General features: G+C 48.4%; 1 protein-coding gene across 5 annotated transcripts in view; it reads right to left on the bottom strand.

Moving 5' to 3' along the window:
• ASB18 (ankyrin repeat and SOCS box containing 18) overlaps positions 1-27751 on the bottom strand; it is a 413251-nt gene that overhangs the window by 331132 nt on the left and 54368 nt on the right. For 3 of the 5 annotated variants that reach the window (XM_051999124.1, XM_051999123.1, XM_051999125.1), the window contains one exon: positions 18911-25816. In XM_051999124.1, the coding sequence (XP_051855084.1) occupies positions 25631-25816 (186 nt within the window). In that variant the 3' untranslated portion in view covers positions 18911-25630. Of the gene's footprint in view, positions 1-18910; positions 25817-27751 lie in introns of those variants that run through there. The other 2 variants (XR_007953850.1, XR_007953851.1) reach the window with 1 other exon arrangement.

Below are 27751 nucleotides of genomic sequence, written 5' to 3' on the forward strand. Positions count from 1 at the left end.
GGTTCTGGACACTCGCCCCGTGCACGCGCTGCTTGCAAACGCTGGCCATCTCTAGCATTTTCTGCTTACATTGATTTCATGCCCAGCTCCGAGCAGCCGGTTCCGCCGTGCACCCCAGGCTCCTTTCCTCTGCTGCCCTCCCTGAGGTGTGCAGTGGGTCCGTGGCTCTGCCCGCCCCCCATCCCCCTCTCTAAGAGCCATCCGCTCAATCCCTCGATTTCCCTTCCTTGGAAAATCACCCCTCTCACCATTTGCATGCTTTACTACATGCTAAACGCTGCAGCCCTTCTCCCTTACCTCCCCCCTCCATAGCAGCCGCAATGATTATGAAAATAAAGGGAGTCATCGCTCAGCTTCGTCCTGGGGGGAGGAAGGAGGGGGTGCAGCAGCTCTCTCCAGACGCTCCAACCTGAGCGCGGGTTACTGATGAAAGCTTTATAGTGTTTGCGCAAATCCGCGCCCGTTTGGTAAATAGGCGCTAATTAAGCCCTGGCCGTGAGGCAGAAAGGTTCGCTTACGCAGGTGAAGCCTCTTGGAGAAAGGGAAGTAGCGACAGGCGTGGGGTGGGATCTCAGGGCCCCTGGCCTCCATTTTCGGGAGCGGGGAGGGGGAGACGTTTTATTATTATTTTGATTTCAAGACAGCTCCACTCCCACTTCCCCAAATTTGAGGCCATCACGAATTGGGGGTGGGGGGAGCTAACAATTCCATCTCTAAAAGAAAAAAATATTCTCTCTCTCTCTCTCTCTCTCTCTCTCTCTCTCTCTCTCTCTCTCTCTCTCTCTCTCTTTTCTCTTCTTCTCCCTTTTAAATCGCATCATTTCAAGGAAATGGAAGAAGAACCGAAGCCCCTATTGATGAGTTATGAAGGAATGATCGAGGCCGCCCAAGATATGTCTGGGAGCCGCTTCGAACTTCCCGGGTCTGCTTGTCTGAACATCCTCCCTTTCGCTACCCACCCCCACTCCCCACCCTACCCCGCAGGAGCCCGGCAATTTTTCAGTAAGAAAGCGAGTAAACACACAGAACAGATTGAAATGGGTCGGAGGAGGGAGGGGTGCAGATTATGTGTCCTTTACATGCACATGTAATGGGAAGATAAAAGACAAATCGATATTCATGAACTCATCGATCCCGGTCTTTGAAAATCTCTTCTTCTTTCTTTTTTTTTCCCCTTCCATCCTTCCTTTCTTTTTTTTTCCTTCCTTCCTTTCTTTTTCTTCCTTCCTTCCTTCTTTCCTTCTTTCTTTCTTTCCTTCTTTCTTTCTTTCTTTCTTTCCTTCCTTCCTTCCTTCCTTCCTTCCTTCCTTCCTTCCTTCCTTCCTTCTTCCTTCCTTCCTTCTTTCCTTCCTTCCTTTCTTTCTTTCTTTCTTTCTTTCTTTCTTTCTTTCTTTCTTTCTTTCCTTCTTTCTTTCTTTCCTTCCTTCCTTCCTTCCTTCCTTCCTTCCTTCCTTCCTTCCTTCCTCCTTCCTTCCTTCCTTCCTTCCTTCCTTCCTTCCTTCCTTCCTCCCTCTCTCTCTCTCTCTCTCCCTTTTTTCCTTCCTTCCTTCCCCTCTCTCTGCCTCTCTTCCTTCCTGCCTGCCTTCTTTCCTCTGTTTCAATCTTTTTCTCTTCTTCTTCTGCGCCAACCCTGGGGTCCTTTGGAAAGATGGGGAAGGAAAGAAGGGAAGCAGTCTGTGCTCTCCCAACACTTCTGGACAAAGAAGCAGGCTGGGGAAATTCCCCAGCCAGTCCAGGAGACCCGGGTGATGCACCGGAGAGCTGCTCCTTAGGGCCTCGGAGCTTGCTGCCCAACTGAAGGCAGCTCCACGAAGGCACCTCCTCTCTCCCCGTCTCTTTTCCCTAGCACCGCGCTCCCTTCGGGATAAAGACGTAGAACCGGCGGACCGGGGCGCCAGAGCCTGAGCGCAGCCAACGCGCCCGGGATCCGGCTCGAATTGCCGCGTTCTAGCGCTGCCGGGGCACCCAGTCCCGACGCCAGGGAGGGGCTGTTCAGCAGGGTTCGAGATAATGAAGATGGTCCGTTCCCGGAGGAGAGAGATAAGGACTTGTCCCCCTTACCCGAGAGGGGCTTTTTCAAATCCGAGGCCAAGGGCTTGACCGTATTCAAACTAAACCCTAGCCCGGATTTGGGTCTTTCGGATCAAAGCGGGGCGACAGCGGGGGTTCTCGGACTTTCCATGGCGTTGAGCTGCATTTCTCCCAGGCCCCCCGCCCGCCCGCCGGCCCCCCGAAGTGCGCCGGCCTCCCACCTCCTGCGAGGGGCGCAGTGAAGGAAGCCACCCAGCCAAGCTTGGGCATTTTCTCTGTAGATCCCCAGCCTCCCCCCCCCCCCCGCCCCGGTACACTGGCATCTCTATTGCTTCCTGAACTTCGGAAAGTCGGGGGACTCCTCCGGGGCTTTGGGGAGAGGGGGAAGCGCCACTGGGAGGGTCTGGGGTGCTCTTTCTGCGTTTCCAGCTCCCCAATAACAGCTAGGTGGGCCCAACGGCGGCGGGATTTGATGGCGGGTTATTCGCGCCTATAAATCGCCCAGCCAAGTATCGACTCCTTTTATTAGTGAGTTCCGAGGGCTTCCAGTGTCATCAATGGGGATTTTATTTATTAGGGGGCCTCTTCCTCGCCGGCACCGTGGCAATATTTCCTCATCTAATGTTTAACTGCTTAGAAAACGACGGCCGGTGCCATAAAAGTATCTTTGTGTTCGGGAGGTGATTAACAAGGCCGGCTCCGGGCCCCGGACGCTGGCTGGCGGCCTCCTAGAGTCCAGCCTCGCAGCGCAGTTCAGTTGCAAAAACCAAACTAAACCCGACTCTTCTCCAGGCTGCCTCAGCCTAAAGCAGAGATTTATGGGCTACAGGTGCAGCGCTCAGCGCTCTGGCTGTCTCCCCTACCTGCGCACCCGGTACCTGGCGAGGGTCCCTGAGGGCCACTGCCCTGCATCCAAGCCGCGGCCGGGCGGGGAGAGCGCTGGCCACTTCGCTCTGAGGAGGAGGTAGAGGCTGCCTTCCCTCTCCCCGCCAGCTCCCCTGAGACTGGCTGCCGTGGGGAGTGGGAGAGGGAGGGTGACCCCGCTCTGCTTACAGACAAGACCCAACCCGGAAGGTGCTTTGCAGACCCGAAAGCGCAAAATGCACGCGAACAGCTCGAATTATTATCATGTGCGTGGACACTGCTTTGCCCGGTAGGCGCTTTCCAATTCGGGCACGGGAGACCTTCCTTTTCCTCTCCCTAACTTCTTACCTGGAAACCTGCACGGGAGTGGGGGAGGTTCTTCGGGGACCCTGCTGCGCCTGCAAAGCCACATGCATGCACGGTGATTTGCAGGGCAGTCCCTTTGCAATTTGGGCATGAGAAACTGCCTTCTCTCTGACAACTTGGAGACTCGCACTGAGGGGACTCTTGGGGGCCCCAGTCCGAGCCGCAAACTTAGACGCACGCGGAATGTTTTACTCTGATGTCAGTTGGCGACTTGGTCAAAGGAGCCCCTCTCCTCTCCTCCGCGTCCCCATCCCCTCCCGGGTAGAGGACCCGACTGCCTCGGACACTTCAGCTTTCAGCTAAGTGCCTCGGGCCGGCCAAGCGCTTGCAGATTCGGGCTCCCTTTAGGCAGCCTCCGGTCCTCCCCCGTCCCCTCCGCCGCCACTCTGGCCCCCGGCCCCCAGCACCCTGCAAGCCTCCGGGCTGCGGGGGAAAACCTTGGGTAATTAAGTTGTCTCCCAGCCATAGGGTTGCTCCGGCCTGCGTTTGCTTGCAGCTGTGAGGCCGTGGGGGTGGGTACCATTTAAATGCAAAAGTCTCCGAGGTTGGAGAATTCCCACTTCAGCCTGACAGCCGAGCGGGAGCCGGGAAGCAGCCCCGCACTGCCCAGGCTTCCCAGAACTTGGCTGAGAGAAGAGGGGGGCAGGAGAAGGGAGGCAGGGCCCCTGCTTGCCTCATCGCCTGCCAGCCAGCTGAGGAGACTGTTTGCAAGCTCAGGGCCACAGCCCGCCTCTTTCCCCTCCTGGAAACTTTCTGGGGACCCCCGGCGACTTCAGGGCCACCGTCTCTCAGGCAACCCTCCAGCTTTTTTGAGCCGTGGCTCCATGGCGTCCCGTTCCCCTCCTGGCCCTCACCTCTTCTCCCCTCCTTGGGCCCTGCCCCAGCGCTTGGCCAGAGCTGAAGACCTGGGCCGTCCTGGGACTTAGGCCCGGTTGGGGACTTCGCCATCTCCCCCCCTCACCCCCAGCTAAGCTAGAACAGTTCCACAAAGGGGTTCTTGTGTGAAACACCCCCCCTCCCATCAGACACACCAATTTGCAAGTAGCAAAAAGCATTGAAGCCCTCGTCTTGGAAAAAAAAAAAAAACTATTTTATTCAGGCCTTTTTTTTCCCCCTTTAAATCTGAAAGCCCCAAAATAGACTCCATGTGGCCATAAGCGAAGTCAGCCCCTGGCTCGGGCTTTGAAATCGCTCCAGCAATTATGTAAAAGAGCCATTCACTAACAGGGGGAATTAAAAGGGGGCTCGCCTGCTTCCCTTTCATTCCGGGCCTCTCATGTTTGGCTTTTCAAAGCCCTTCCAACACGAGGGCTTTCTCCGGGACAAAAGGCGGAACAAAAAAAAGTCCCCAAACTTGTAAATTGAACGTCAAGGGAACTTTAAACAATTTAAAGCCCATAAATAATGATAAAGGGGACTGGCAAAAACGGCAAACCCATTCAATTAATAGAGTTTCCCAAGCAAAGATCAAGTACTCTCTAGAATAAGAGTCTGCCCGGCTATTCTTCGCTCCTCGGGCGCTCAGGGAAAGCGGGCCATGGGGCTGGCTTTCTCAAGCGCGCTGGCACACCCACACTTTGGGGGCAGGGGGAGGCGAGGAATTTATAGCCAGGAAAGTTGGGAGTTCTCTTTGTGTGTGTGTGTGTGTGTGTGTGTGTGTATTTGTGCGCGCTTTTTCTTAAACATGGGGACACAAGGAGGAGGAAGAGGAAGATTCTTATGGTGGTCAGCCTCATACACACACGTACACGCACGTGATGGGAGTTCTGACCCTTCCAAGCTGAGAGGGTGCTCCGCCCCTCCACCCATCACAGTGAGCCTGGGCCCCAGCTGTATGGCCATTCCTCCCCCCTCCTCTCTCATGCCCAGCCCCCAGCCCCCCGGTGGGTGCACATTCAGGGCGGCGGGGGAGCCCTGTCCTGCGGCCAGCTTTCACGCGGGGTTGGGCTCCAGCTCTCTTTGGAGCGGCCTGCATGGCTGAGTGGGTGCGCGCGAGAGAGGGAGAGGAAGAGGGAAAGGGAGGAGAAAGACAGGGAGAGAGAGAGGAAGAGAGAGAGCAAGAGAGAGACAGAGAGAGACTGAGACAGAGACAGTGACACAGACGGAGAGACAGAGAGGGAGAGGGAGAGGAAGAAGCGGGGGAGAGGGAGAGGGAGAAGCGGGGAAGAGGGAAAGAGAGAAGGAGAGGGAGAGAGAGGGGAAGAAAGAGAGCGAGAGAGCGAGAGAGACAGAGAGACAAAGACACAGAAACAGAGACGCAGAGATACTGAGACAGAGACAGTGACACAGACGGAGAGATAGAGAGGGAGAGGGAGAGGGGAGGCGGAGAGGGAAAGGAGGGGGAGAGAGAGAGAGAGAGAGAAAGAGAGAGAGAGAGAGAGAGAGAGAGAGAGAGAGAGAGAGGAGAGAGAGAGAGAGATATTCTCTCTGTCATTTGTCAGCTCGGGAGCCAGGAGTTCTGTCTTGGTACCTCCCTAATGGCTGGGGTGGAGTTGTCAGGCTCCCTGACTAGGGGGGCTGATCGACCACTCGGAAAAATGTATCACCTGGCCGCCTGGAGGCACGCTGCATGTGTGTATGTGGGGGGGAGGACTGCCTCCTTTGTCCAGCCTCCTCCTCTTCCTCCTCCCGGTTCTCAGGTCCGTAATGGCCCTTCTGAACTTCCCCAAGGAAGGAAGGGAAATCGCTTCCAGAATAAGGACTGAGTCACTGGAATGGCCCTTTCCTCCGGCTGCCTCTCTCCCACGGGGGAGGGTCAGAGCGGGACCCCCCTCCGCTCTGGAATTGGGGAAGGAGGGCCGCCCACGGACAGGTGGACCTTTCCCAAAGACTTCCTCTCCAACTTTTTCTGACCGTCTCCTTCTCCACTCGAGTCCGGAGGGAGCTCTGGGGGGGATCTGTGGCCGGCTCGCAAGAGGCCTCAGACCCCGGAGCCGGGGTCGGGAAGCCAGAAAAGCAGGCCGAGCTCCCTGGGGAGGGAAACTGGGGCGGGGACCCGGGAGGCGTCGGTTAGGGCCCGGCCCGGAGACTTCCAAGGGAAGCTCTTCCCAACACACCCCGGGAGCTGCAGAGAAAGGGCGAGAGAGAATGGAACCGAAATGGATCAGGGCGTGTGGGGCGCTGGGTCGGACTTGGCCCCTTCGCACCCGCTCCGGGAGGCTTTGAGCCTGAGAAGGCTGCGGCCCCTCCTTGACCCTCTGATCCTCCCCGCAGGGGGATGGGGGCGGGGTGCGAGAGATGAGAGTGTGGCAGGAGGCCTTCTCGGGTCCAAACTTTATCTGCCCCGCAGATCTGTCCTCCGCAGCCCCCTACAGGTTTCACCGGACTTCAAACGCATCCTAAAAACAGTAGCCGGACTTTTATCTGCATCACACCCGGCTTTGGGGGGACGGAGGGGGGTGGAGATCACAAAGATGCTAATCCCTTGGGACGAGTAAATAGAGGCCCCCCTGCGAAGCCCCGGGAAGGAAAGGGCCTGGGAGGGAAGCCGCGATGGGTCGCCTTGGGGGAGGAGAGGGAGGAAGCGAGGAAGCCGAGGGTGCCGTTTCCATGGACTGCCCCCAGCCCCAGGGGACGAGAACCTCTAACAGGCAGCTCCCGCAGCGCGCAAGACTGGTCCTTATTCCTCAGAATCATTTCCATTTGTACTGACAAAGATCACAGGGAGCTGCCGCTTTACTCCCAAACTTGGTCTCCTTCCGTCCTCACTACCAACCAAAGAACAAAAAAACTCGGGGACCGGGTGACAGCACCCGGACCAGTTTTACTGCCAGGCTGAATCTCCCTGGGACTCAGCAAGGAAGTGACTGGCTCAGGGTCACTGGCCCAGAGAGTCTCCAAGGGAGTGGGAATTCCGAGAGATAGGACTGAGAGCCGGGAAGGCTCTCCCCCAAAGTCCGAGGCAAGTCTCAGGCTCTCACGCGGAGGAGGAAGAAAAGGAGAGTGCGTGTGCAAGGCTTAGTGGGAAGGCTCAGGGTTGGAGGCTTGGAGATTCTGATCCGTGGTTTGCGATCACACACACACACACACACACACACACACACACACACACACACGACTCCACAACAGGAAATGCCCTTTCATCCCGCAGTAACAGTAAACTTTCTAATGTCCAGGGCTCTGGGAGGAATTGAGAGGCAGAGGATTTGCATTCCAATGTCACTTCTGTGACTTGCCACCTCTGGGCAAATGCCCACTTTTTCTAGTCTCAATTTCCTCCTTTATGAAGGGCTCTTTTGAATGACCTCTTAGGTTCTTTCCAACTCTAAAGTTAGGATCCTATAATCCCTCACTTTGAATGGAGAAGAAAAAAAAAAGGGGGGGGAGGAAAACTATATTCCCACTGTCAATTCCCTTCCCCCCCTTTGCTTCTTTCCTAGACCAGAGGGCCCCATAAAGCTGGACCCAGAAGAGGATTCCACAAAGGATGAGGGATGGAGCTTAAGCTGGGGCTAGGGCTTGATGGGCAGGTTTATTTTTGCAGTGGTTAGTAAGGGCTTATGGCTGCCCTTTTAAAGAGAGACCTTAAATGAGGAGACTCAATAACAAATGCTTGGAAAGCTGGACTGTCCTTCCTGCAGCCCTGACTGATGTGTTTCTACATCAACAAAAACATGTATCGTATTGCAACGTAGACTATGTAACGTACTGCATCTATCATCTTGCATTTATGATTGAATAGGTGAGCATTTTGCAATAAATCTAGATACCAATGCATGCTATAACATTGGCAATAGAATGCATTCTCTCTATGGACATTGACAATATAATTGGATGTAATATTGACAATAAAATGCATTCTCTGTATTGCTCTCTATATCTTCTATCTCTTTCCATTTTTCTGTAATGGAGGTTCTCATAGAATGGACAAGAGAACGTACCTGGAGGTCAGAGATATGGGGGTTCAAGTCTCACTTCTTTGTGATCTGAAGAAGTTACTTCACTTTTCAATACTGTAGACAACTTTCTATGATCTCAAGGCTCTCCCCTGCATTGAGAGTAGCTGGAGTTTCCTCCTCTGACATTTCCCTATATCAATGAATTCATGGGTCCAGTCCCGATTTCCCTTTCCTGTCATCTGTAAAATCCAGGGACTCTACGAGGGACCCTCTGAGTTCCTTTCCTGTTCTATATCTGGGATCCTTTTGCAAGAAAGTCATTATGAGGAAGAGCAGAGAGAGCAGGCCTTGGACTCAAATCATCCGAGTATGAGGTCACCAGGAGATGATATTAAATGTCTATCTTCCTGTCTCTGTCTCAATATACGGTAATATATGGCACTCATAATATGTGGGAATTATTTCCTGCATATGTCAATGTCTACTACAGTAGATTACCTACATGGATGAGAGGGAATTGGACCTGATTTTCATTGCTCCACAGAACTCATTCCCAATGATCACTGAGTTCCTTCCACCCAAGGGATTGGTACCTTCTCTGCTATTTCTAGGCTTCCATGACCTGAACAGACTTCAAGATTAGGTGACTTTCCCCAAGTCACACAGACTGCAATTCCTGAGGGGAGATTTGAATCCAAATCTTCTTTATTCCAACATCACTATTCATTGGGCCACACTGAGTCTCAGATTTCATCAGCAGTATGGCAGTACATTATATAGTACGTCTCTTGGGTGTATGTGTATACACAATGTTGCATGTAATATATAATTTTATAAGTTCGTAGGGTCAATTAATGAATGTTAACCCACCCCAAAATCTACTTTAAATATGTGGATACCAGTAACATCAATCAATCAAGAGAGAAATTAAGAAAATCAAAGTGCTCCTGTCCCTTAAAACAAATCCCAAGAGTGGGGGAAACAAAGCAGTTTTACTAGGGAAGAAAACAGTGATGACCTTGAAATCAGGAGCAAATAGGAATTGGAGAAATTGCAAAATGATCTCCATTTCCAGTATATCCAAAGCATCTTAGTGGGCTCTGAGCTTGGTGGAGCTGGAGACTTTTATGAGTCTGAGAAGAAATGAGAGTGCCAAAGTGCAAAAACACCACCACCATCACCACCACAACAAAAGATACCCTTTTAAAAAAAGGAAAAACAAACAAACAAAAGCTAGGAATTTCCTCTTCTCCCTCTTTCCCTTCTACTCTATAGAAAGGAAAAGAGAGAAATGAAGAGAAAATGAAGGCTTTTAAGATATGGAGGTAAAAAGGGAACAGATCCTGTGCCCATGCCAAGGAATACTGGGCCAGAGCTGGGAGGGGACCCATTTAATCCAACCTACACATTTCAAAGGAAAGAGAAGTGAAGGACCATTTTGGGGGCCTTGGCTTGATGGAGGAGCTCAAGGAGAAGACAGGAGTTCATTTGGCTAGTGCCTGAAAGGGACAAATATGGAATGATTTGGGAAAATTAATCCAGAACCTGATTGTGAAAGTCTTTAAACCATAAGCAGAAGAGTGTTTATGGTATCCTGCAGCCAAGAGGGAGTCACTGACTGTCCCTGAGCTTGGGGGTGACCTAAAGATTATCTCAATGATAAGCATATTCTTCTCTGGATGGGCAGACATGAATGGGCCATAATCTGCATCAGCAGAAAGGAATACCTAATTTTTTTTTAATTTTATAATAACTTTTTATTGACAGAACCCATGCCAGGGTAATTTTTTACAACATTATCCCTTGCACTCGCTTCTGTTCCGATTTTTTCCCCTCCCTCCCTCCACCCCCTCCCCTAGATGGCAAGCAGTCCTATATATGTTAAATAGGTTGCAGTATATCCTAGATACAATCTATGTGTGCAGAACCGAACGGTTCTCTTGTTGCACAGGGAGAATTGGATTCAGAAGGTAAAAATAACCCGTAAGAAAAACAAAAATGCAGATAGTTTACATTCATTTCCCAGTGTTCTTTCTTTGGATGTAGCTGCTTCTGTCCATCATTTATCCATTGAAACTGAGTTAGGTCTCTTTGTCGAAGAGATCCACTTCCATCAGAAATACATCTTCATACAGTATCATTGTTGAGGTATATAATGATCTCCTGGTTCTGCTCATTTCACTCAGCATCAGTTCATGTAAGTCTCTCCAAGCCTCTCTGTATTCATCCTGCTGGTCATTTCTTACAGAACAATAATAAGGAATACCTAAATTGATGAGCTCACAGACCAATGGGATATTGACTTGTGTGAATATTGGACAATATAAATACATGCATATATGTATATATATATACACACACACATATATATATAAATGTGCTTTATATACACATTGTATGTATATATACATATATACACACATAATATACAGTATAAACATATGTACACACATATCTATCTATATGTAAATATATATTAGATAGTGTTTAACGAGTTGCTAACAATATAAATAACCATTCTACTTCTTCCAGGATGTGAGATTTCATCTTCCCCTTGTCATATAGAAACTTCAAGAGGGTGTCTGTCCAAAAGCATCATTTCCCTGCACCTTGACTGCTAGATTCATGAACAAAAGCTATAGTCTGTCCTGTCATTAAACTAAGGAGCCCACAAACTTAAAGGGTTTTTAGCACTGCAAATTACCTTCCTCCTTACCACAATATATGCACAGGAGGGTATTATAATTCTGAGACTCACTAAGATGAATTGACCTATATGTGGTCACACAGCTTTGAAGTATCTGAGGTAGAATTTGAACCCAGGTCTTTTGGCTTCATGTCCTGGATACTTTCCTTACACATCTTTGTTCAAAGACTTCTTTTTCTTTATAATTTGGCAGGCATTTTCACGGCCTCTAGATTAGGGTTGCCATGACATTACTAAAAATGACCTCCCTTGTGTGAGAATGTTAACACTGTCAGGCCAGTTGAATGCGCACCAGTCTGCCGCCGAGCTGTTCAGCAGACCACAGGGGCTGGGGAGAGGAGTGTCAGGGACGGCAGCGGTATCTAGTTGTCCCATAGAGGTCAGTGCCAAGGCCAGGGGTGAGGTAGGGCCTTGTTGATTGATCCAACTTTCCCACGTCATCTCTGCTTCAAGCTTCTCTCACTTCAGTAGCAGTCTAAACAACATGAATTACAATTAGATGTACTTCAGTTTGTGGGATCCTCACTCAGATCTCATTTAATCCAACCCACACAATTCAAAGGAAAGAGAACTGGAGGACCATTTTGGGGTCAAGAATTCAGAGGTCAACTCCCATTTTTGAAACCTCCTGGCCTTGGTCAAATCGTTTAATCTACCAGGAGGAGATTTGGAGCTCCCTAGAGCTCTGATTTTTAAATGTCTGATTTTTTTAAAGGAAGAAAATAAGAAAGAATAGAACAAAAAAGAATAAATAAATAAAAGAAAGGAAAATATGAAGAAAGAGAGGGAGGGCCAGAAAGAAGGAAGAAAGGAAAGGAAAAAGGGAAGAGGAAAGAAAGGAAGAAAAGAATGAGGAAGGAAAGGAGAGAGACAGAGAGACAGAGATTGAGAAAGACATTTAAGAGGTAAGGTAGCACAAGAAAGGTTAAGAAATTTCTCTCAATCTCTGTACATTATCATAAAAAAGAGGGATGAGGAAAAATAGTCATAGTTGGTAGTGAAGAATATTCTGACCATCCCTGGGCATGGTTGAAGTTTATCAAATAAATAAGGGAATTGAATTGAACTGAATAGAATGGATAGTGAGCCAGTACAGGACATCTCTGATCTCTCCCTCCCCCACTACCCCCTGCCCCTGGGCAAATGCATGCTTCTGCTGTCCCAAAGACGGCACCATCCAGCCTTTCCTTCAGCATTTCCAATGATGAGGGGCGCACACTTTCTCAGACAAGGGCCCATTCCATTTTCATCAACTTCTGGCTGTCAAACAGGCTCTCCTTAGTGAGGAGCCCAGTCCCGCCCCTTTGTAAATTCCCAGAAACAATGACACAATGGGAAGAGATAGAAAACCTGGCTTCAGATAAGAAAATCTTAGTTGGCCTCAGTTTTCTCAACTGTTAAAAGAATCAGACTTTAAAGTTCCTTCCAGCTCTCCAGCTGTGCTCCCTATCATTTTCCTTAAAATCCCAGTTCTCTCACTTAGCTGAGTGACCTTAAGCAGGTTATTGGCCCCCATGAGCCTGTTTCTTCATCTTTAAAATAAGAAGGCTTGATGAAGTAATCTTCTTGATCTTGTCTCAAATCCTTCTTATGGAAGTTACATTGGATTGGTTTGTTTTGCTTTTCTCCTCTCGCTCCGCCAAGTACCCCAACAAACTCCTTTTCTGCATCTTTACAAAAAATTAGGATTTTATTTTCTTGACTTTCTGGGGGCCTTGGAGTTTTGAAAACATAAAAACATGATGAAGGATGAGTCGTACTATTGAGGGTTTCTTTTTCCGTTTTGAAATTTTGACTGAATTCTTTAAAGTTCAATCTCCTGGATCTCTATTTGTAACAAAACTTGTTGGGTTTTTTAAAAACCCACTTAAAAGTAGATTCAATGAGTGGCTTTGTAATTATTGTCAGAATAAGTGATACATTTAAATTTAATATAGCAAGCATGATCATTTTATGATCAAGCTTATGAGCAAGCCAAGTCAAGTATAAGACACTTTGATGTTCCACTCTAAACCAACAAAGTAATTGGAGATGCACGGAGAGTGCTAAAAAACAATTGCATGTATTTCTGTTTCCCATCAAGTTTCCTTTTCTCTTTGTTTCTATATGATCCTCTTCAAAGTTTCCAGAAAATTCCTTTCTCCAGGAGATATCAGATTATATCTGCCCTTAGGAGTGGGGAGGGGGGTGCTTCTGAAGGGAGCTAGTTTATAACATCAGTGTGGTAGTCAATGAAAATACTCAGGAGTACTGGATTCAAATCCCACTTGTTAACCAATTCAAATTCCACTTGTCGAACAATTTAATTTGGCCAAACCATTTCATCCCTTTGTGCCTCAATTTCCAGTATTGAAATATAGTTAAAATTCTTTGGAATTCAGAACCTGGTGTTGGGTCTAATGAAAAGCATGTGCCTATTTTAGGTCAAACCTAAGGTTGAAGGATCCTCAGGTCATAGATTTTGAGCTACCTGGGCCATCGTAGGTGTTTGCTATTATTTCCTCCACTTATCTTCTCCTCTGACCCCTTTCCTATCCCAGTCAGGGATATCTATTGCATCAGTATATTCTTCCCATCAAAGTAACTCCACCCTGGAACTAGGAGAAAACTAGAGCTAGAACGGACCTTTGAGGTAATTTATTTCAAATCCATCCATTTGACAAACGAGGATGCCCAGAGAAGTCAAGTGACCCTTCTAATGAAAAGGGCCCCTGAGTTCCTTGCATCTTCTGGTTGCTTACTTACATCCAGAAAGAACCAAGAAAGGCCAAACCAACTTTCCTTGGCCTAGAGCCTTCTCACTAAGCCTCAGTTTATCCATCTTCAAAATGAGGAGGGAGGATTCTTGTTAACTTCATAAGGCTTTTATTTCCTCATTAGAATTATTATTTATTATTATTAAAATTAGAACCTGCCTCAGGAAACAGGGGGTTTCTCTTCAGTAAAGGTCTTTGGTTCCCCTTTTGAAATGTTTTATTGCTTTTCTTAAAAAAAAAAAAGTAAACTATCACTGATAGTCTCCTGATCAGTCATCAAAAAAACAAGCATTTATTAAGTGCCTGCTATGTACCAGACATTGTGTTAGGTACTGAGTATACAAAGCCAAAAATGGAGCAGTCCTTGTTTTCCAGGGGGCATAGAACCTTTCATTATTACAAGCAAGTTCGATCAAACTAAATAAATCAGCTCATTGACCACCTCTGAAATTGTATGTGTCACCACCTCTTGCCCAGAGTCAGAGCTTTACTTCGCCATGATTAGTCCTTCCAAGTTATGATTTGTTCATTGTATTGATCAGAAAGTTAGGATTCCTTTCATTGTGGTTCTCCTGTGTCCATCATGTAGATCATTCTCCTGGTTTACTTCTTCCATTTGCATCCTCACTAGAGAGCTTCCATCCAAACCCAGAAGGCCATTTCACAAAGGTGAAAATGGAATTGTTTCAGGAAGAAACTGGACTGGATGGCCCAGAAATCCTTTCCTTCTTGGAGATGTTGTGATACCCAATGGCTTCCATTGCCCATCTAATCCCCCTGTGTAAAGTGCAAAGTGGTCTGTATTTGGAGATGGAGGGGTGGTCTCTAATCCCAACTCTGCCAATGACCCTGGGCCAGTGATTTTGCTACTTTCTCTGTTTCTTTAGCCATCTCCAGTCATCCTGTGGACCCACAAGGCTCTGGAGGGAAAAGTGAAGCAGGTGACCTCAAAGAGCCTCCCTCACTTAACTCTAATTTACTTGCACATGGTGTCACCTCCCTGATGTCATGCTCCCCTCCCAGAATAAAGGACAAACAATAACTATGCGGTGACGTATTGGTCTATCTTGGGGGTGAGTGAAGAGAGGGCTGGATTTTCAGGAGGGAGGATATTTCTTCAGACACTTTTGAGCAGCCTCAGTTTCTTCATCTGTAAAATGGAGATAATAGTTCTTACCTCCTAAGATTGGTGGGAAGATGAAGAGCGATCATCAACTTCAAAGCACTATGGACATGGGAGCTATTTTAAAAATTATTTTTAAATTGAATTCGGGTTTAAAGTTACAGGCATGGCACCCCATATTTTCTCTGCCTTAGAAGCAGAGGGACTCTTGTGAGGAAGGCCGGCATCAGGTGGGACAGCTGTCCCTAAAGTGTTTTTCTTAAAATAACAAGGACCCAAGGGTAGGCGGTGATACCCCATTCCCACACCAGTTTTTGTGATGGGGGGAGGGGCTCCTGGCATATCCTGGGCCACATACTTAGGCCACTTTATCAGCTCAGACATACACCGAGCCCCAGCCCCAAGTCTGTTAGGCTGCTGTCTGCAGTCCTGGTCTCTCCAGCCCTCAGTGGTGGCCAGGCTCGTTGTGAAGACTTGGGTGTCGGAGTCACATTAGGAAGGCACTGACGGAGTGAGGGCCATGCCCTGGGCCTGCTGCTCTCCCAGCCGTAGAAGGGCTGCTCTCGGACCACGACTTCGGAGCCCGTGGAGGAACATGCGGAGGCAGGCAGCCGGCTGCGACCTCGGGGGCTGCAGCTTCTGCCCACCTTTCCCAAGTCTCTTCCTGGGGCCTTCAGCAGGGCCCCCGCCGTCTGGGAGGCCTGGGGAGTGACGTCTGATGAGCAGAGGCTGTGGGGAGTGCCCGCACCAGCGTATGGGAAGGCACCCGAGGCCCGCTCAGCTTGGTTTGCAGAGGTCAGCCTCCCTTCCAGGCCTGTCTGGTCCAGCGTCGGCCAGTCCCAGATTCCCTGCTTGCTGGTGCAGCTTCTCCCGCCGCTGGCCCGGCCCCTCGGGGCCTCCTCTCTCAGGGCGCGTTCTACTTTCTTGTGAGCTGGTAAAACAGAACCCCTCCATTTGGAAAGGGCCCTTCCAGCTCTCTAGCTGCATCCCTGGTTCGTTGGGGGATGCAGCCTGAGGGGCTTCTCGCGTTATCCCCTGGATAATTTTCATCTCGTTTGCCCGTGGGAGCCGCCTCGTCTGGAGCCCACAAACAGCTCTCTCCCCTTTCCCAAGCCTCTTGTCCCAGTCAAAAGTGCTCTGAGATCGCCTCCGCAGCTGGCTTAGGGAGGACGCAAGCACGCCCCCTGGAGGGCTCGGGTGGTTCCCGCGGAACCTGCTCAGCCGCAGGAAGGTCCCATCCTGGGGATGCAGCAAGTGGCCTTTGCGCCTCCGGAAGTCTCCAGGACCCGGGTGTCGGACTAGACGCCCAGTCCTTGTCGCCGACGTGTCCGAGGTGAGCCGGGCCCTCGTGTTTTAATTAAAGATGCGCTTTGAATTCCCCGTGGCTTTCTGCTCCTCTCTTCCCTTTTTAGGAGCCCAAACCCCGCTTTTAATGCGGCCCAATTAGCTCTTCTGCACGTCCCGAAACGCTTTCTCCCCAAGTCATTTCCATCTAGTAAATATGCCTCAGCAGCGAGCTAATTTCTCAGGGCTCGCTTCCACCGCCTCGCCATTTGCATATAGAAGACGTTTTGCCGGGGCGCCATTATTTTTCCGCTTTGCTGGGTCTCTCCACAAAGCCCCCTGCCCACTCTGAGCCCGCCCAGCTCTCCCGCAGCCGCTGCTTTGGGGAGCACTGGGATGGCCCCGAGGGGGAAAGAAAGGGAAGAGAAAGGACTTTGCAAATCTCAGGGAGGTCAAAGAAGGAGCAGCCCGGTTCCCGGCTCTTCCGACGTCTTGGTCCTGGAGAAGACTCTTGGGTAGGAACATGTGCTTCTACCCGCGAGCCTTCAGCGCTTTTCGGAAGAAGAATAGAGCTGCTCTGGGCCGTCGAGATCAGGGGGGAAACTGAGGCTCAGGGATTACAGCGACTCGCCTGAAGTCACATAAGAGTTCATTGGATCTCAGATCTGCAGCTGGCAGAGCCTTCAGTGATCATTTAGTTCAAGACCAACGTTGTGTAGATGAGGAATGGGGGACTTGAGACATGAAGGCGTTCGCCCGAGTCTAAGCAGGCAGGCCCTGAGCAGTCTGGATTCGAATGTGAATCCTCCTTCCCCGAACCCGACGAGCCTTCCCTGCATCCCTCTGGTGGGCCCCGGGGGCTTTGTCCGCGGGCGCCCCTGGCGGCCCGGAGGGCTCGCATTTAGCGAACTAAACCTGGCCCCTGCACCCACGTGCACCCCAGAGACCCGCTCCTCGCCGCGCCCCCGGGGCCTGCAGTGTCGGGCCGGCTTCCCAGCCCGGGTCAGGGGGGAGCACCGTCTCATTACCGGCGCCCGCGCCCGAGCTCCGCAATGCAGACATTACCGCGCAGTATTTTTCAATTAGAGCTGACGAATTCAATCAAAATTCCATAGATTAGGATGAAATGAGGCATGGGTCATTTACAGGGGAATTTAATTGCAGAGCCATTAGACAAACAGTATATTTGCCATTCGCCCATGATCCATCATTTTCGACGTCGAGGCGAGAGCCGCATCTTTCCCCCGACGCTGGCGCAGTTGCAGCCTCCTCCTCCCTGGCGGCCCCGGCCCCTGCTCCCCCGGCCCGGCCCCGTTGCTCCCCAGGGCTCCGGGCTACGCGGGTCCCTGCAGCCCCCGGAGCCTGCCCAGGTTATTTGTCAGCCGCTTGGCTGGAGCCTCCTCGCGCCCGAGGAAGCGCGCCAGACCCTGCCTCCTTGGGTGCCTTCCCTCTCCCTTCCTACCTGGATCCTTCTGGTGTCCACCCACCGGCGCGAGCCGAGGTAGCGCCTTCTCCCTCCCAACGTGCCCGTTTCTTTTGTCTGCCAGACTATGCCCTGTCTCCCCTCTCCCGGTGCCCGCTCTTCTCTCGGTACTCAGGCAGCCAGATGCGAACGTTCTCTCCCCACTCACCTCCTGCCCCCGAGTTGCTGGATTGCCTGTAGAAGTCCAGCCTGCTTGTGTCCCCCTCCCTTATTTTTTTTAACGGTAGGGTGGTCTCAGGGGGCATCTCCTAGACTTCCCTGCCCCGCATGCTGAGAGCCGGTCAGCTCCCCAGAAACGGCTAGCAAGGAAGAAGGGAGCAGAGAGCCGGCTAGCCGAAGGCACCCGAGCAGAGAGAGCTCTTCTGGGAGCCTGAAACGTTCTGGGCTACCCCGGATCTCAGCCGCTGACACTCCCCGAACTCGAACATCCTTGCATGGGGGAGGCTGAGCCCCGAGCTTTGGTGAGGGAGGAAGTGGAAAGAAGGACTGGTCGCTCAGGGGACGACTGCTCTACTTTCCCTTTTCACTTTATTTGGCGCGGGCCAAAACAAAACAAAAATCCTTCCTTAGATTCCCCCTCGGTTTCAGGGACAAGAGAAAATGTTTATTTTTGCGAGAGAACCCAGGAGTTCTTGGATTCTGTTCTCCCTCTTTGGTGCCATTTCCTCTCCACTTGGGAGGATCAGGCGTCCACGAGGGGCTGAGTAACGACCCGCATATATCTTTTATGATTACTAAACAGCACGATAAAGCCAGGCGGCCTTCCTTAAACCAGGCCGGCTTCCCAAGGTGCCAGTCGTGTCCTCCAGGAGAGTCAGGAGCTGATCGCTTCCTATTAACTGCCTCCCATAAAAGCAAGCTTGCCCAGAGACGGAAAGGAAACCAGAAACAATCCTCATTTTGCCCGATGAGTTTTGCTGGGGCGCCGTGTTAGCAGCCTGAGTGATTTAATTGGAAGCAAACGTGAAAAATGTGTCATTTTTGGGGAAGAATTTATGCTTCACTTCCTAGAAATCTCATTGTGTTAACTAGGAGCCTACTGTGTTCTGTTTAGCAGCCTTAATTGCATTTTTATGTGTCTCTGTATTATGAGTTAATGTGACCTCCTGTCTTTAGTTGATAAAAAAAAAAAAATAGATCCCCCTCCCTTCATATCTGCATCCAGCTGAAGAACAGAGACAGGGACAGGGGGACAGAGACAGAGAGAGGGACAGAGATACAGAGACTGGGCGACAGAGGGGGAGGGAGCGCAGAGACCGAGGCGCAGTTACAGACAGACAGACAGACAGACAGAGCCAAGCGGTTAGCACCCCTAGGTTCCGCTAACTTTGTAACTTCGCTTCTTCCGAACAGGGGCCGCTACTACACGCGTGGACAGCACCCGGACCTTCCTTGCCCTGCTGCCTAGCCAGTGAGTAATCACAGCCCGAATTCAGACCAGCGGTAAAGCCAAAGACCTCATTCTCAATCACGTTTATTGCTCACAAATTATATTCCAACGAAATCGCCTTGTTTTGATCGGAGCCTTAGGGCTGCAGCCGCGGCGGGATCGGCAGCCCCGCGAAGCCGTCTCGTCACCCTGTCTCGCCACTCGACTCTGCCAGCTGCAGAGGAGGCTGGAGCAGGGGCAACAGGGACTCGGTTCTGGGGATGGGGTTCCCCCTCCCCTTTAATTTTTTTTCTTTATTTTGTTGTTTTGTTTTTGCGGGGAAACCCTCCCAATACGGCATCACCTAAAAGGGAGCCGACTTAACACTGCCTTCCCAGGTAAACGCACAGTCTCCCAACGTGCCCGATTAGACGAGGAAGGGCGGGTGCCATCCCATCAGCGATATTTGGATACTGCGTCTTTGCCCGGAGGCAACTGACTTAGGCGGGGGTCTACTTTGGCAAGATGCTGTTCTGGCTTTGTTTGGGGCTTTCTCCCCGCCCTCCCCACGGTGGGAGTACAAAGCAAGAACCCGAATTCTTCACTCTCCTGTCTTCCTGTCCTCTCTCTTTTCCTTCTGATTCTGGGTAAAAACCAATATTCGTGCTAGACCGTGGGAAGACTGTTGGGCACATGGCGCCACCTGGAGGATCTCGCCGGGATAAGTACCCGTTAAAAGATTGGGTTTGTCCCGGACTGCTTAAAAAACAAATAAACCAATGGAGGGAAAAACTTGTCTTAAACGGAGAGGTGTTATTCACGTTTTCAAGACAAATCCAACTTTCATTCCCGTCGCAAGGTATTTTGGCGCCATCTTGAAATAAATCGAGTAGAAAAGGCTGAGGATTAAAGGCTCTGGATTAAGAAAAAGAGAGAGGTACCGATGGGGAGTGGGGATAGAATCCTATTCAGGGGCCGCTGCATGGAAAGTGTCTGGGGCCAGAATAAAGGACCCTTGACAGGCTAAGTGACAGCAAATGTGCCATGTTGTTACCTTTTATTCCTTAGACTGTCCCTGAGAGCTCAGAGCTTCCCTTTGCAGTTGATGTTATCTCTGCACACAATGAGCCGGGCCCAGTATTTTGCAGGCCAACTTCCTTGCCACGTTTCTAATTTTCCTTTCAGTCATTCAGTTACATAAGGTTTCTATACACGGTTTCTGTTATACCCTGCTCATTGCAGTGATACCTGAATGAACTGGGGTGCTTTGGCCCAGACTGGCATCTGAGATGGCATGAGGGTGGGCTTCCTAAAGGTTCCAGCTCCCTTACCTCCTGCTTTCTTATGGGACTAGGGTAGGGAGAGGTATCCCAGAAAACGGCAAGGGAATGGGGCCAAGGGCCAGTGGAGTTTGATGTAGCATCTAGCCAAGGTCATCAAGATTCTTAGGCACAGGCTGCCTACTGACCCTTTGTTGCTTTCATTCTAGGAGAAAACATGTGAATTAAATTTTAAAGGGCTATTATAATGGCCTGGAACATAACAACGGGTACTGGGACCAAATTCTGGATTCTGGAAGGTTTTTTTTTAACACAACCTAAAGCATCATAAATATAGCTGAGACCCCTCCAAGGGAGGTTAGAATTCCACAGTTCTACTGATATTGAATGACATTATGGTAGAATGGGACCTCAGAAATCATGAAATTCAACCTCTTTCTTTTTCTTGTATTATAATTGTTCCTTCCATTTCACAAAACCGAGACCCAGAGAGGGAGAAGGGGGCTTGTTAAGATCAGAAAGCTTGTACGTCATGAACCAGAATTTAGACCCAGGTCTTCTGATTACAGCAACTATGTGTCCTTATCACTGCACTGCCCTTCCTCTCTGTACATCCTTTTAAGTATGAAAAGGCCAGAAACGTGGCCATTAATATCCTCGACATGCAAGATAACCTTAGTTAAAGTATGTCTTGTTATGTTAGAATTGCTGCCAGCTTTTTCAAATGTGACTAATTTCCCAAGATCAGAATTTCAAGGGACAAGGATGGATCAGGGACAAGAGCTCCTGGGGCAGAGAACCATCCAGCCTCACTGTCTTGAAGCAGTCACTTCTATTTGGCCTCAGGTTTTAATGGGATACTCAGAGGGGATGACTTGTGGTCATTTTCCATTTCTGTATAAAGGATTCACTGATCTTTGGATTTCTCATTTTCCCATGGCTATCTTTTACCTTTTTTTTTTCTTTCTAAATTAATGAAAACACAATCATGTTTTGCATCAATCAAAGTAAGGACAAAAGAGTAAAAACTAATTCCTTGCTATCTTGCCTTCCTAATTCATCTCAACCTAGACAGAAAGGTTCTGTCTCTAGTTTGGACCATGTATTTGATTGCATTTCATTCCATTCAAAAAGTCCCTATTTCATGCTAGTCATCAAGAATACAAAGACAAAAAAGAAACAGTGTCTGCCTTCAAGGAGCTAGTATTCAAGTCTAGACATCTCTTATGCAGTGGCCACGTCCAAATATGTCTGATTATTATTGGTGGCCAGTCTCCTTTGGACTGGATAGTAGGGATGTTGATGTATGTTTGGACCTTCTCTGGTGACCAGACCATCGATCACATGTAGTGAATGACTGTTATGTTCTGGGATGAGTAGAATTCCTCTCTAGTTCATAAGAGCTATCAAGCTACTGACTGACATATCCCAATGCTGATATTAACCAGTGATGTCAATTTTTCTATGCATCAGGTTCCTCATTTGTAAAATGAGAAGATTACATTGGATGATTCTCAGTTGACATATAAAATCTACAATCCTGTGAGATTCACATCTATGAGTGGTAGCAGAGGGACAATGGTAGGGGAGGGCACATGTCTCCAGCCATTCAGTCAAACATGGCAGAACCAAGCTCATGTTTTGTGAGCCTCGTGACTATGGCAGGATGGCTGGGGAGGGAAGACACATTTTTTTCATTTTAGTCAATCCTGCTCTTGTTCAGAACTTCAAGATAAAAACAAATTGACTGGTAAGGCACAAATAACAAAAAAGGAGATGGTTGGTTGGCCATCTTCCATTTGCTGACTTATAACAATGAGTAACTAACAATGATCTAAGGTCTAAACATTTGCAAATCCCTTGAAATATATTGTCTCACTTGATCCTCGGGACAACCTGAAAGATAGAGGTTGTTATTATTCCTATATTATATCCTATATTACAGATACAGAAACCGAGGCAAGCAGGTTAAGTAACTTGCCAAGGTCATACAGCTAATAAATCTTTAAGGCAGGATTTGAATTCAGGTCTTCCTAACTATAAGTCCTGTGCTCTTATCCAGTGTGAGGTGGTTTCCTTTACTGTTCATTTTGATTTGGCAGAGTTGACTCCAGGTGAAGCAGAAATCTTTTACCTCCAGCAACCTCTTGCTATTCCCTTTCCCCATTTTTTCAGTGGCTCTTGTTATTAGATGTGGAATCTTCTGTGAATGGAAAGGGGAAAATCTGATACAAAAGTGTTAGGTATTTAATACTTTACCCTTTTTAGGAATTGATTCAGAGGATTCTCTAGTTTGAGCTGGAAGGAATCTCAGAGGTCATTCAGTCTATTCCCCTTCATCTTACAAATGAAGACTGAAGCCCAGAGAGAAGTTACTAAGTTATAGTAGAGCTATAAGTATTGTGTGGAAACCGCTTTTGCCTGAGGACCTGTCCTGGGGGAGATACCAGCTGCACTAAGAGGTAAGACCAGCTCTGACTTTAAGTTCAGAAGAGTTTCAAGAGTGGGACTATGAAGGAGATATGAGCATGTTTGGGAAATGTGTTGACAGTGTTTGGGTTGTCAGTGCTCCGCTTTAAAAGACAGTTGTGTTTGATTATGTTGAGCCACCTTTTGGAGAGTTGAACTTTCTCTATTCTGGTGCTTTTTGAATTGGATGATTTGGAGATGAGAACCAGTTGAGAGATTTACAATTGATCACCACCCAAAAACAGCTTTGCATAGCTAGAAAGAAGGATTTCCATGAGAGAGGAGCCATGTTCTTGGGTATTTGGCTCAATTTTCCTTAGTAGAATACTATCAGTTCTCTAAATTTGCCTTCATAAATTTCCACAACTCGTGCCTGAAGTTCACTTTTTGCCTTCTCCTTCACTTTTCAGGCAAATGAATTGCTCAAGTACTCGTAGAGCCAGGAAAACCGAGTTCAAATCCTGCCTCAGATACTTACTAGCTGTATGCCTGAACATGGCACTTATCCTTTGCTTCAGTTTCCTCATCTGGAAAATGGGCATAATAATAGCATCTACCTCTCAGGAATGCTTTAAGGATAACATGAAATAATATTTGTAAAGTGATTTCTAAACTTTAATACGAATGTGAGTTATACCTAGCAGAACTTTCAGTTTCCTTTAAGGCTCTACTGAAGTGTCACCCTCTCAGTGAAGTCCTCCATGATGCTCTCTGTCCTTCCTCGATGCACTTTCCTATATACAGCTGTAAAGCTGGCAAGAACCTTGAAGACATCTAGTCTAAGCCCTTCATTTTACAGGGGAAGACCCAGACAGAGGAAGTGATGTCCAAGGCTAGGAGCAGGATCTGCACTCATCCCTTTCAGTGGTGCCTTTTTGCTCTGCTCTTGCTGCAGTATAACGTTGGTTCCTTGCAGGGGAGGATTTTGAGTTCTGTGTCCCCAGGGCTGAGACAGAGCCTGGCATGGAATAGGAACTTAATAACCTCAGGGTTGGGTTGAGCTGAGTTAGATTACCACGGAAAGCCATCTGTAGCATCCCATCTCCAGCTCCCAGTCTTTGCCCAGGTGGTCTCTTTAAGGTCCCCAGCTTCCTCCAGATAATCAATCTATTTCTACATTGCTTCCCCATTAGACCATAAACTTCCTGAGGGCAGGATTTCATTGCTTTGGAGAAGGCCCAGCTATGAGCCAGCACAAAGCCTGACACACAGAGGGAGTACTTTTCTGCTCAAACAATTTCCCTAGTGCTTCCGGGAGCAAACACAAACCCTTCAGACTGTTCACATTGGCTCATCTTACCTTCTGCTTCCTGCAAAAGAACCCACACTATCTCATAGATGCTGCAATAAGCTTTTCATTTAATGCAGGGAAAAACAAACTTGTTTTGACTAGATTCTACACTCTTGCCAAATTGATCGCTCATCATTTGATTTCCAGCCCCCATGTCTTTGCATACACAATCCCTCTGCCTAGAATGCACTTCCTCCTCCCAGCCCCTTCCAAATCCTTAACTTCCTTTAATACATCCATGAGCATTTATCAAACACCTCCTCTGTGCCAGGCACTGGCTAAGATCCTAGGGCTCCATAAGCAAGCATGAGAGGCCCTGCCCTGTGACAACTCACAAACATTCCGAAGCAAGAACTTCGGGCTGGGGGGTTTGTCTGTCTGTCTCCTCCACACCACAGATCTCCTGACCTCTCTTGGAGTGACTTGAGCACTAGGCTTGAAGTTGGAAGCCTTGGGCTTGAATTCCATTTATTAGCTTTGGGTCCCTGGGTGCGTCAACCCACCTCAGCGACCCTCACTTTGTTGTTAAAAGGGGCTTGGTCTAAGGACTCTTCCAGCTCCTTGATCCTATCACACCGTAGGCAACAGAGATGGGCCTTGGGATTTCTGCAGTACAACGAACTCCCTCCTTCTACCAAAGCAGCGCCCCCACCCTTAATTGTTTTGGAGAGGGTTTAGAATATTGAGAGGTTAAGAAATTTGCCCAGTAAATAAAAGGCTATTTTAAAAAAAAAGAAAGAAAGAATTTGCCCAGCCAGTGTGGGTTGGAGGCCCTCAGCCTCTCAGAGCTATGACAAAGTAAGCATTTATTAAATGCTTGTTGAATGGAAGTGATTCAGGTTCTCCCTTTATTTTTGACTAGGCAACGTAGGCTTGCCATTGGCCAGAGTCCAGTATTAGTGGGACAGCTGAGCTGTCTGGTCTTTGTTATCTGGGACCCCTGTTCAGATCTTTTTTCTGAGTCTTACATGAACAAGGATAGACCAGAGAGAATCACCAAGATTTGGGGGGGAAAGTGTAGATGTGATGAAAGCTGTGGCTAAGGAGAGCGCCCAGTACCTGTTGGAATGGAGAAAGGGCAGGCCTGGGAGTCAGGAGGCCTGCTTCTATCAATGAAATAATGTGTTTCACTAATGGACCTCAGTTTCCTTTTCTATAAAGTGGCCAGAGTAAAGGCATTGACCTCACAAGGTGGTTGTGAGAATGTGTGTCCCACACTTTGCTAAGTCCAGAGGGCTGGATAAATGTCGGAGATTAATACTGTTCAGGGCCAGGGTCACTCAGTCTCAGATTTAGAGGCTGTATCTCATGAAGGCAGGCCTGACAATTTCAGGTCTGTGACTCATAAGCCAAACTTTGCCAGTTTAGGACCTGACCCCCTCCCTCTCTCCCCAGAGACCCCCTTTTTCCCAGTGAACTTGCAGAAGCTTGTCTAGACCTGAGGATTTACATGTTGCTTCCTCTCGGTAGAATATTAGCTCCTTGAGGACAGACACTGTTGCTTTGTGTCTCCAGTATCTTGCCTAGCGAATAATAAGCCGTCAACAAGCTGTGGATGGATCGATGGCTTTTCCCCTCCCCCTGGAAATGCCCATTTGTAGCTGCTTTGGGAAGTGGAAGTCTTAAGGAGCTGGGGAGGGGATGGCTTGTGAGCTGTCAGCCCATCGTGAGGGTCCTGACCCACTCCGGGGCTGTGACAAGAGCTTGGAAATGAAAGCGATTTAACCATAGGCTCCTCAGCCTCAGTGGCCCAGGATCCCTCTGGCCACTCAGAGCAACAAGCCCTCTGGCTCCAGCAGGAGATAATGCTTCAGAGGTTCTGGTACCGGCAGCTGGGGGATGCAGGACCAGCACTTGCTGCCAAGGTGCTTGCGGACCGCACAGCGACACAGATGCTGCAGACACCTCGGGGTGTGAGAGAGCATGAAGAGAGACTGGTAAAAAGGCTGGTGCATCTGGAAAGCAGAGGAGAGGCACAAGTCAGGCTTCTGTTCTGGCCTGGGAGGGGGGTCGCTGAGCTATAATTAGCTGGTCCTCAGTAGTTCCCCTCAGAGCTCCCCATCACCTGCCTTGGAGATGCCTCTGCCCTGAGGCCCTCTTCCCTGATTGGGGAGACCCAGATGCAGCTGTCATGTCCCTGACTCACTTCTTCCTAGACTCACTCACTTCCCTCTTAACTCACCTCCCCTTCCAGACTTCCTCTTTACCTCCTTGATAGTAGCCTTCCCTCTTTCCCTTTTCCAGCCCCCTCTGTCTTCCCCCAGTGGATTGTAAGCTTCTTGAGGGCAAAGAGTCTTACTCGTCTCTGCTCTAGCATTCCACCCAATGCTTGGTGCATAGTGACAACTTAATTATGCTTCATTTATTTATTATTATTATTTTCATTTATCTTTCCAAAGGGAATATAGTATTCCTTAGCCAAAAGAAACGTGTTATTTTATACATGCCTTCCTCTACTGAGAAGGCATATGTGATGTTAAAAAAAAATTGGAATCATAAAATTTTCAAATTAGGAGTCAAACCTTCCGACTCCAATTGAAAAGGCTGGCTTAGAGTTCCCTGCAAGGGCCAAAAAGTGCTTTCTGGTGATCTTGATGAAAGACATAATCATAGAGACCTTGGAATCATAGAGAGCTGGCTGTAAGTCCTGCTTCTGATGCCACTTTGGGTGGAGGTGAGGGTGGAGTCATTTTGCAGGTAGAAGGCTAGGAGTCAATTACCTGGCCCCATTTAGCTCTGATCCCTTTTTCAGGTGAGAGCACAGCTCAGTCAGTCAGAAATGACAAGCAGGTATGAATAAGTTTGGGGTGCCTCCTTTGAACCAATTAATAAATCAAAGACATTTTAATTAAATATTACTTATCAAATGATAAGTGATCAGCCAATTTGGCAAGAGTGTAGAATCTGGTCAAACAAGTCTGGTTTTATCTGCATTAAGTTACTTATCTGCCCAATGACCCAGACACCCCTTTTTAAGACTATAAGGACATGCTGGCCTTCACTGGTAGTGAGAATTTCCTCACTTGGGAAGTTTACTAAGTCAAAGAGATCACAGCTCTGGTCTAAAAACTTGGTAGGGAAGGAGTGTAAAGTGGTGATACTGACATAACATTGAACGTGGTAGTTGGATTTCCCAGGAGCCCTGGGTGCAGATCTTATTTCCAACACTGACTGGATGTGTTGTTTTAGTCATTCCTTCTTGATCCTTATTTATAAAATGGGAATCACCAAATTTTAGAGTAAAAACAGACTTTATTGGTCATCTAATCCTAGTCTAGGCTAAAAAAAAATCCATACTGTAACATGCTTATTAAATGGGCATCTGGCCTTTGACTGAATATTTCTAAAGAGGGGACACCCACTACCTGCTGAGGAGTCTGTGGCAAACACTTTTTCCTCATATCGAATCTAAATATACTTCCTTGCAGATTTGGCTCTGATGCTCTGAGAAGGGTCTTCTAGGATCATCTCTCTTTTAAATGACAGTCATTGAGATATAGCTGACTTGTTCCCCTAGAGTCTTCACTTCCCCTGGATAAATAATCTCGGTTCCCAACCATTGTTCATATATCATCAAGTTCCTTCCTCATCCTGGTTAGACTTCTCTAGATATCCCCCAAGTCATTAATGATCTTCCTAAACTGGAGTGCCCAGAGATGAACATAGAATAATATCTGCTTGATTTACTCCAGTTCCTATAGGAATGCCACATAGGGATAAAATAATATACTCTATGGTTTTGTAGATGAAGAAAAAGAGTCAAAGAGAGTGAAGACAGCAATAGCATCTATTTCTTAGGACTGATGGGAGGATTAAATGAGACGATATGTGAAAGCCCTTTGCAAATCTTAAAGTGCTATGTGAATTTTAGTGATGGTAGTAGCAGTAGT

The sequence above is a fragment of the Antechinus flavipes genome, chromosome 4 (genome assembly GCF_016432865.1).
Source record: "Antechinus flavipes isolate AdamAnt ecotype Samford, QLD, Australia chromosome 4, AdamAnt_v2, whole genome shotgun sequence".
Classification (NCBI taxonomy): domain Eukaryota; kingdom Metazoa; phylum Chordata; class Mammalia; order Dasyuromorphia; family Dasyuridae; genus Antechinus; species Antechinus flavipes.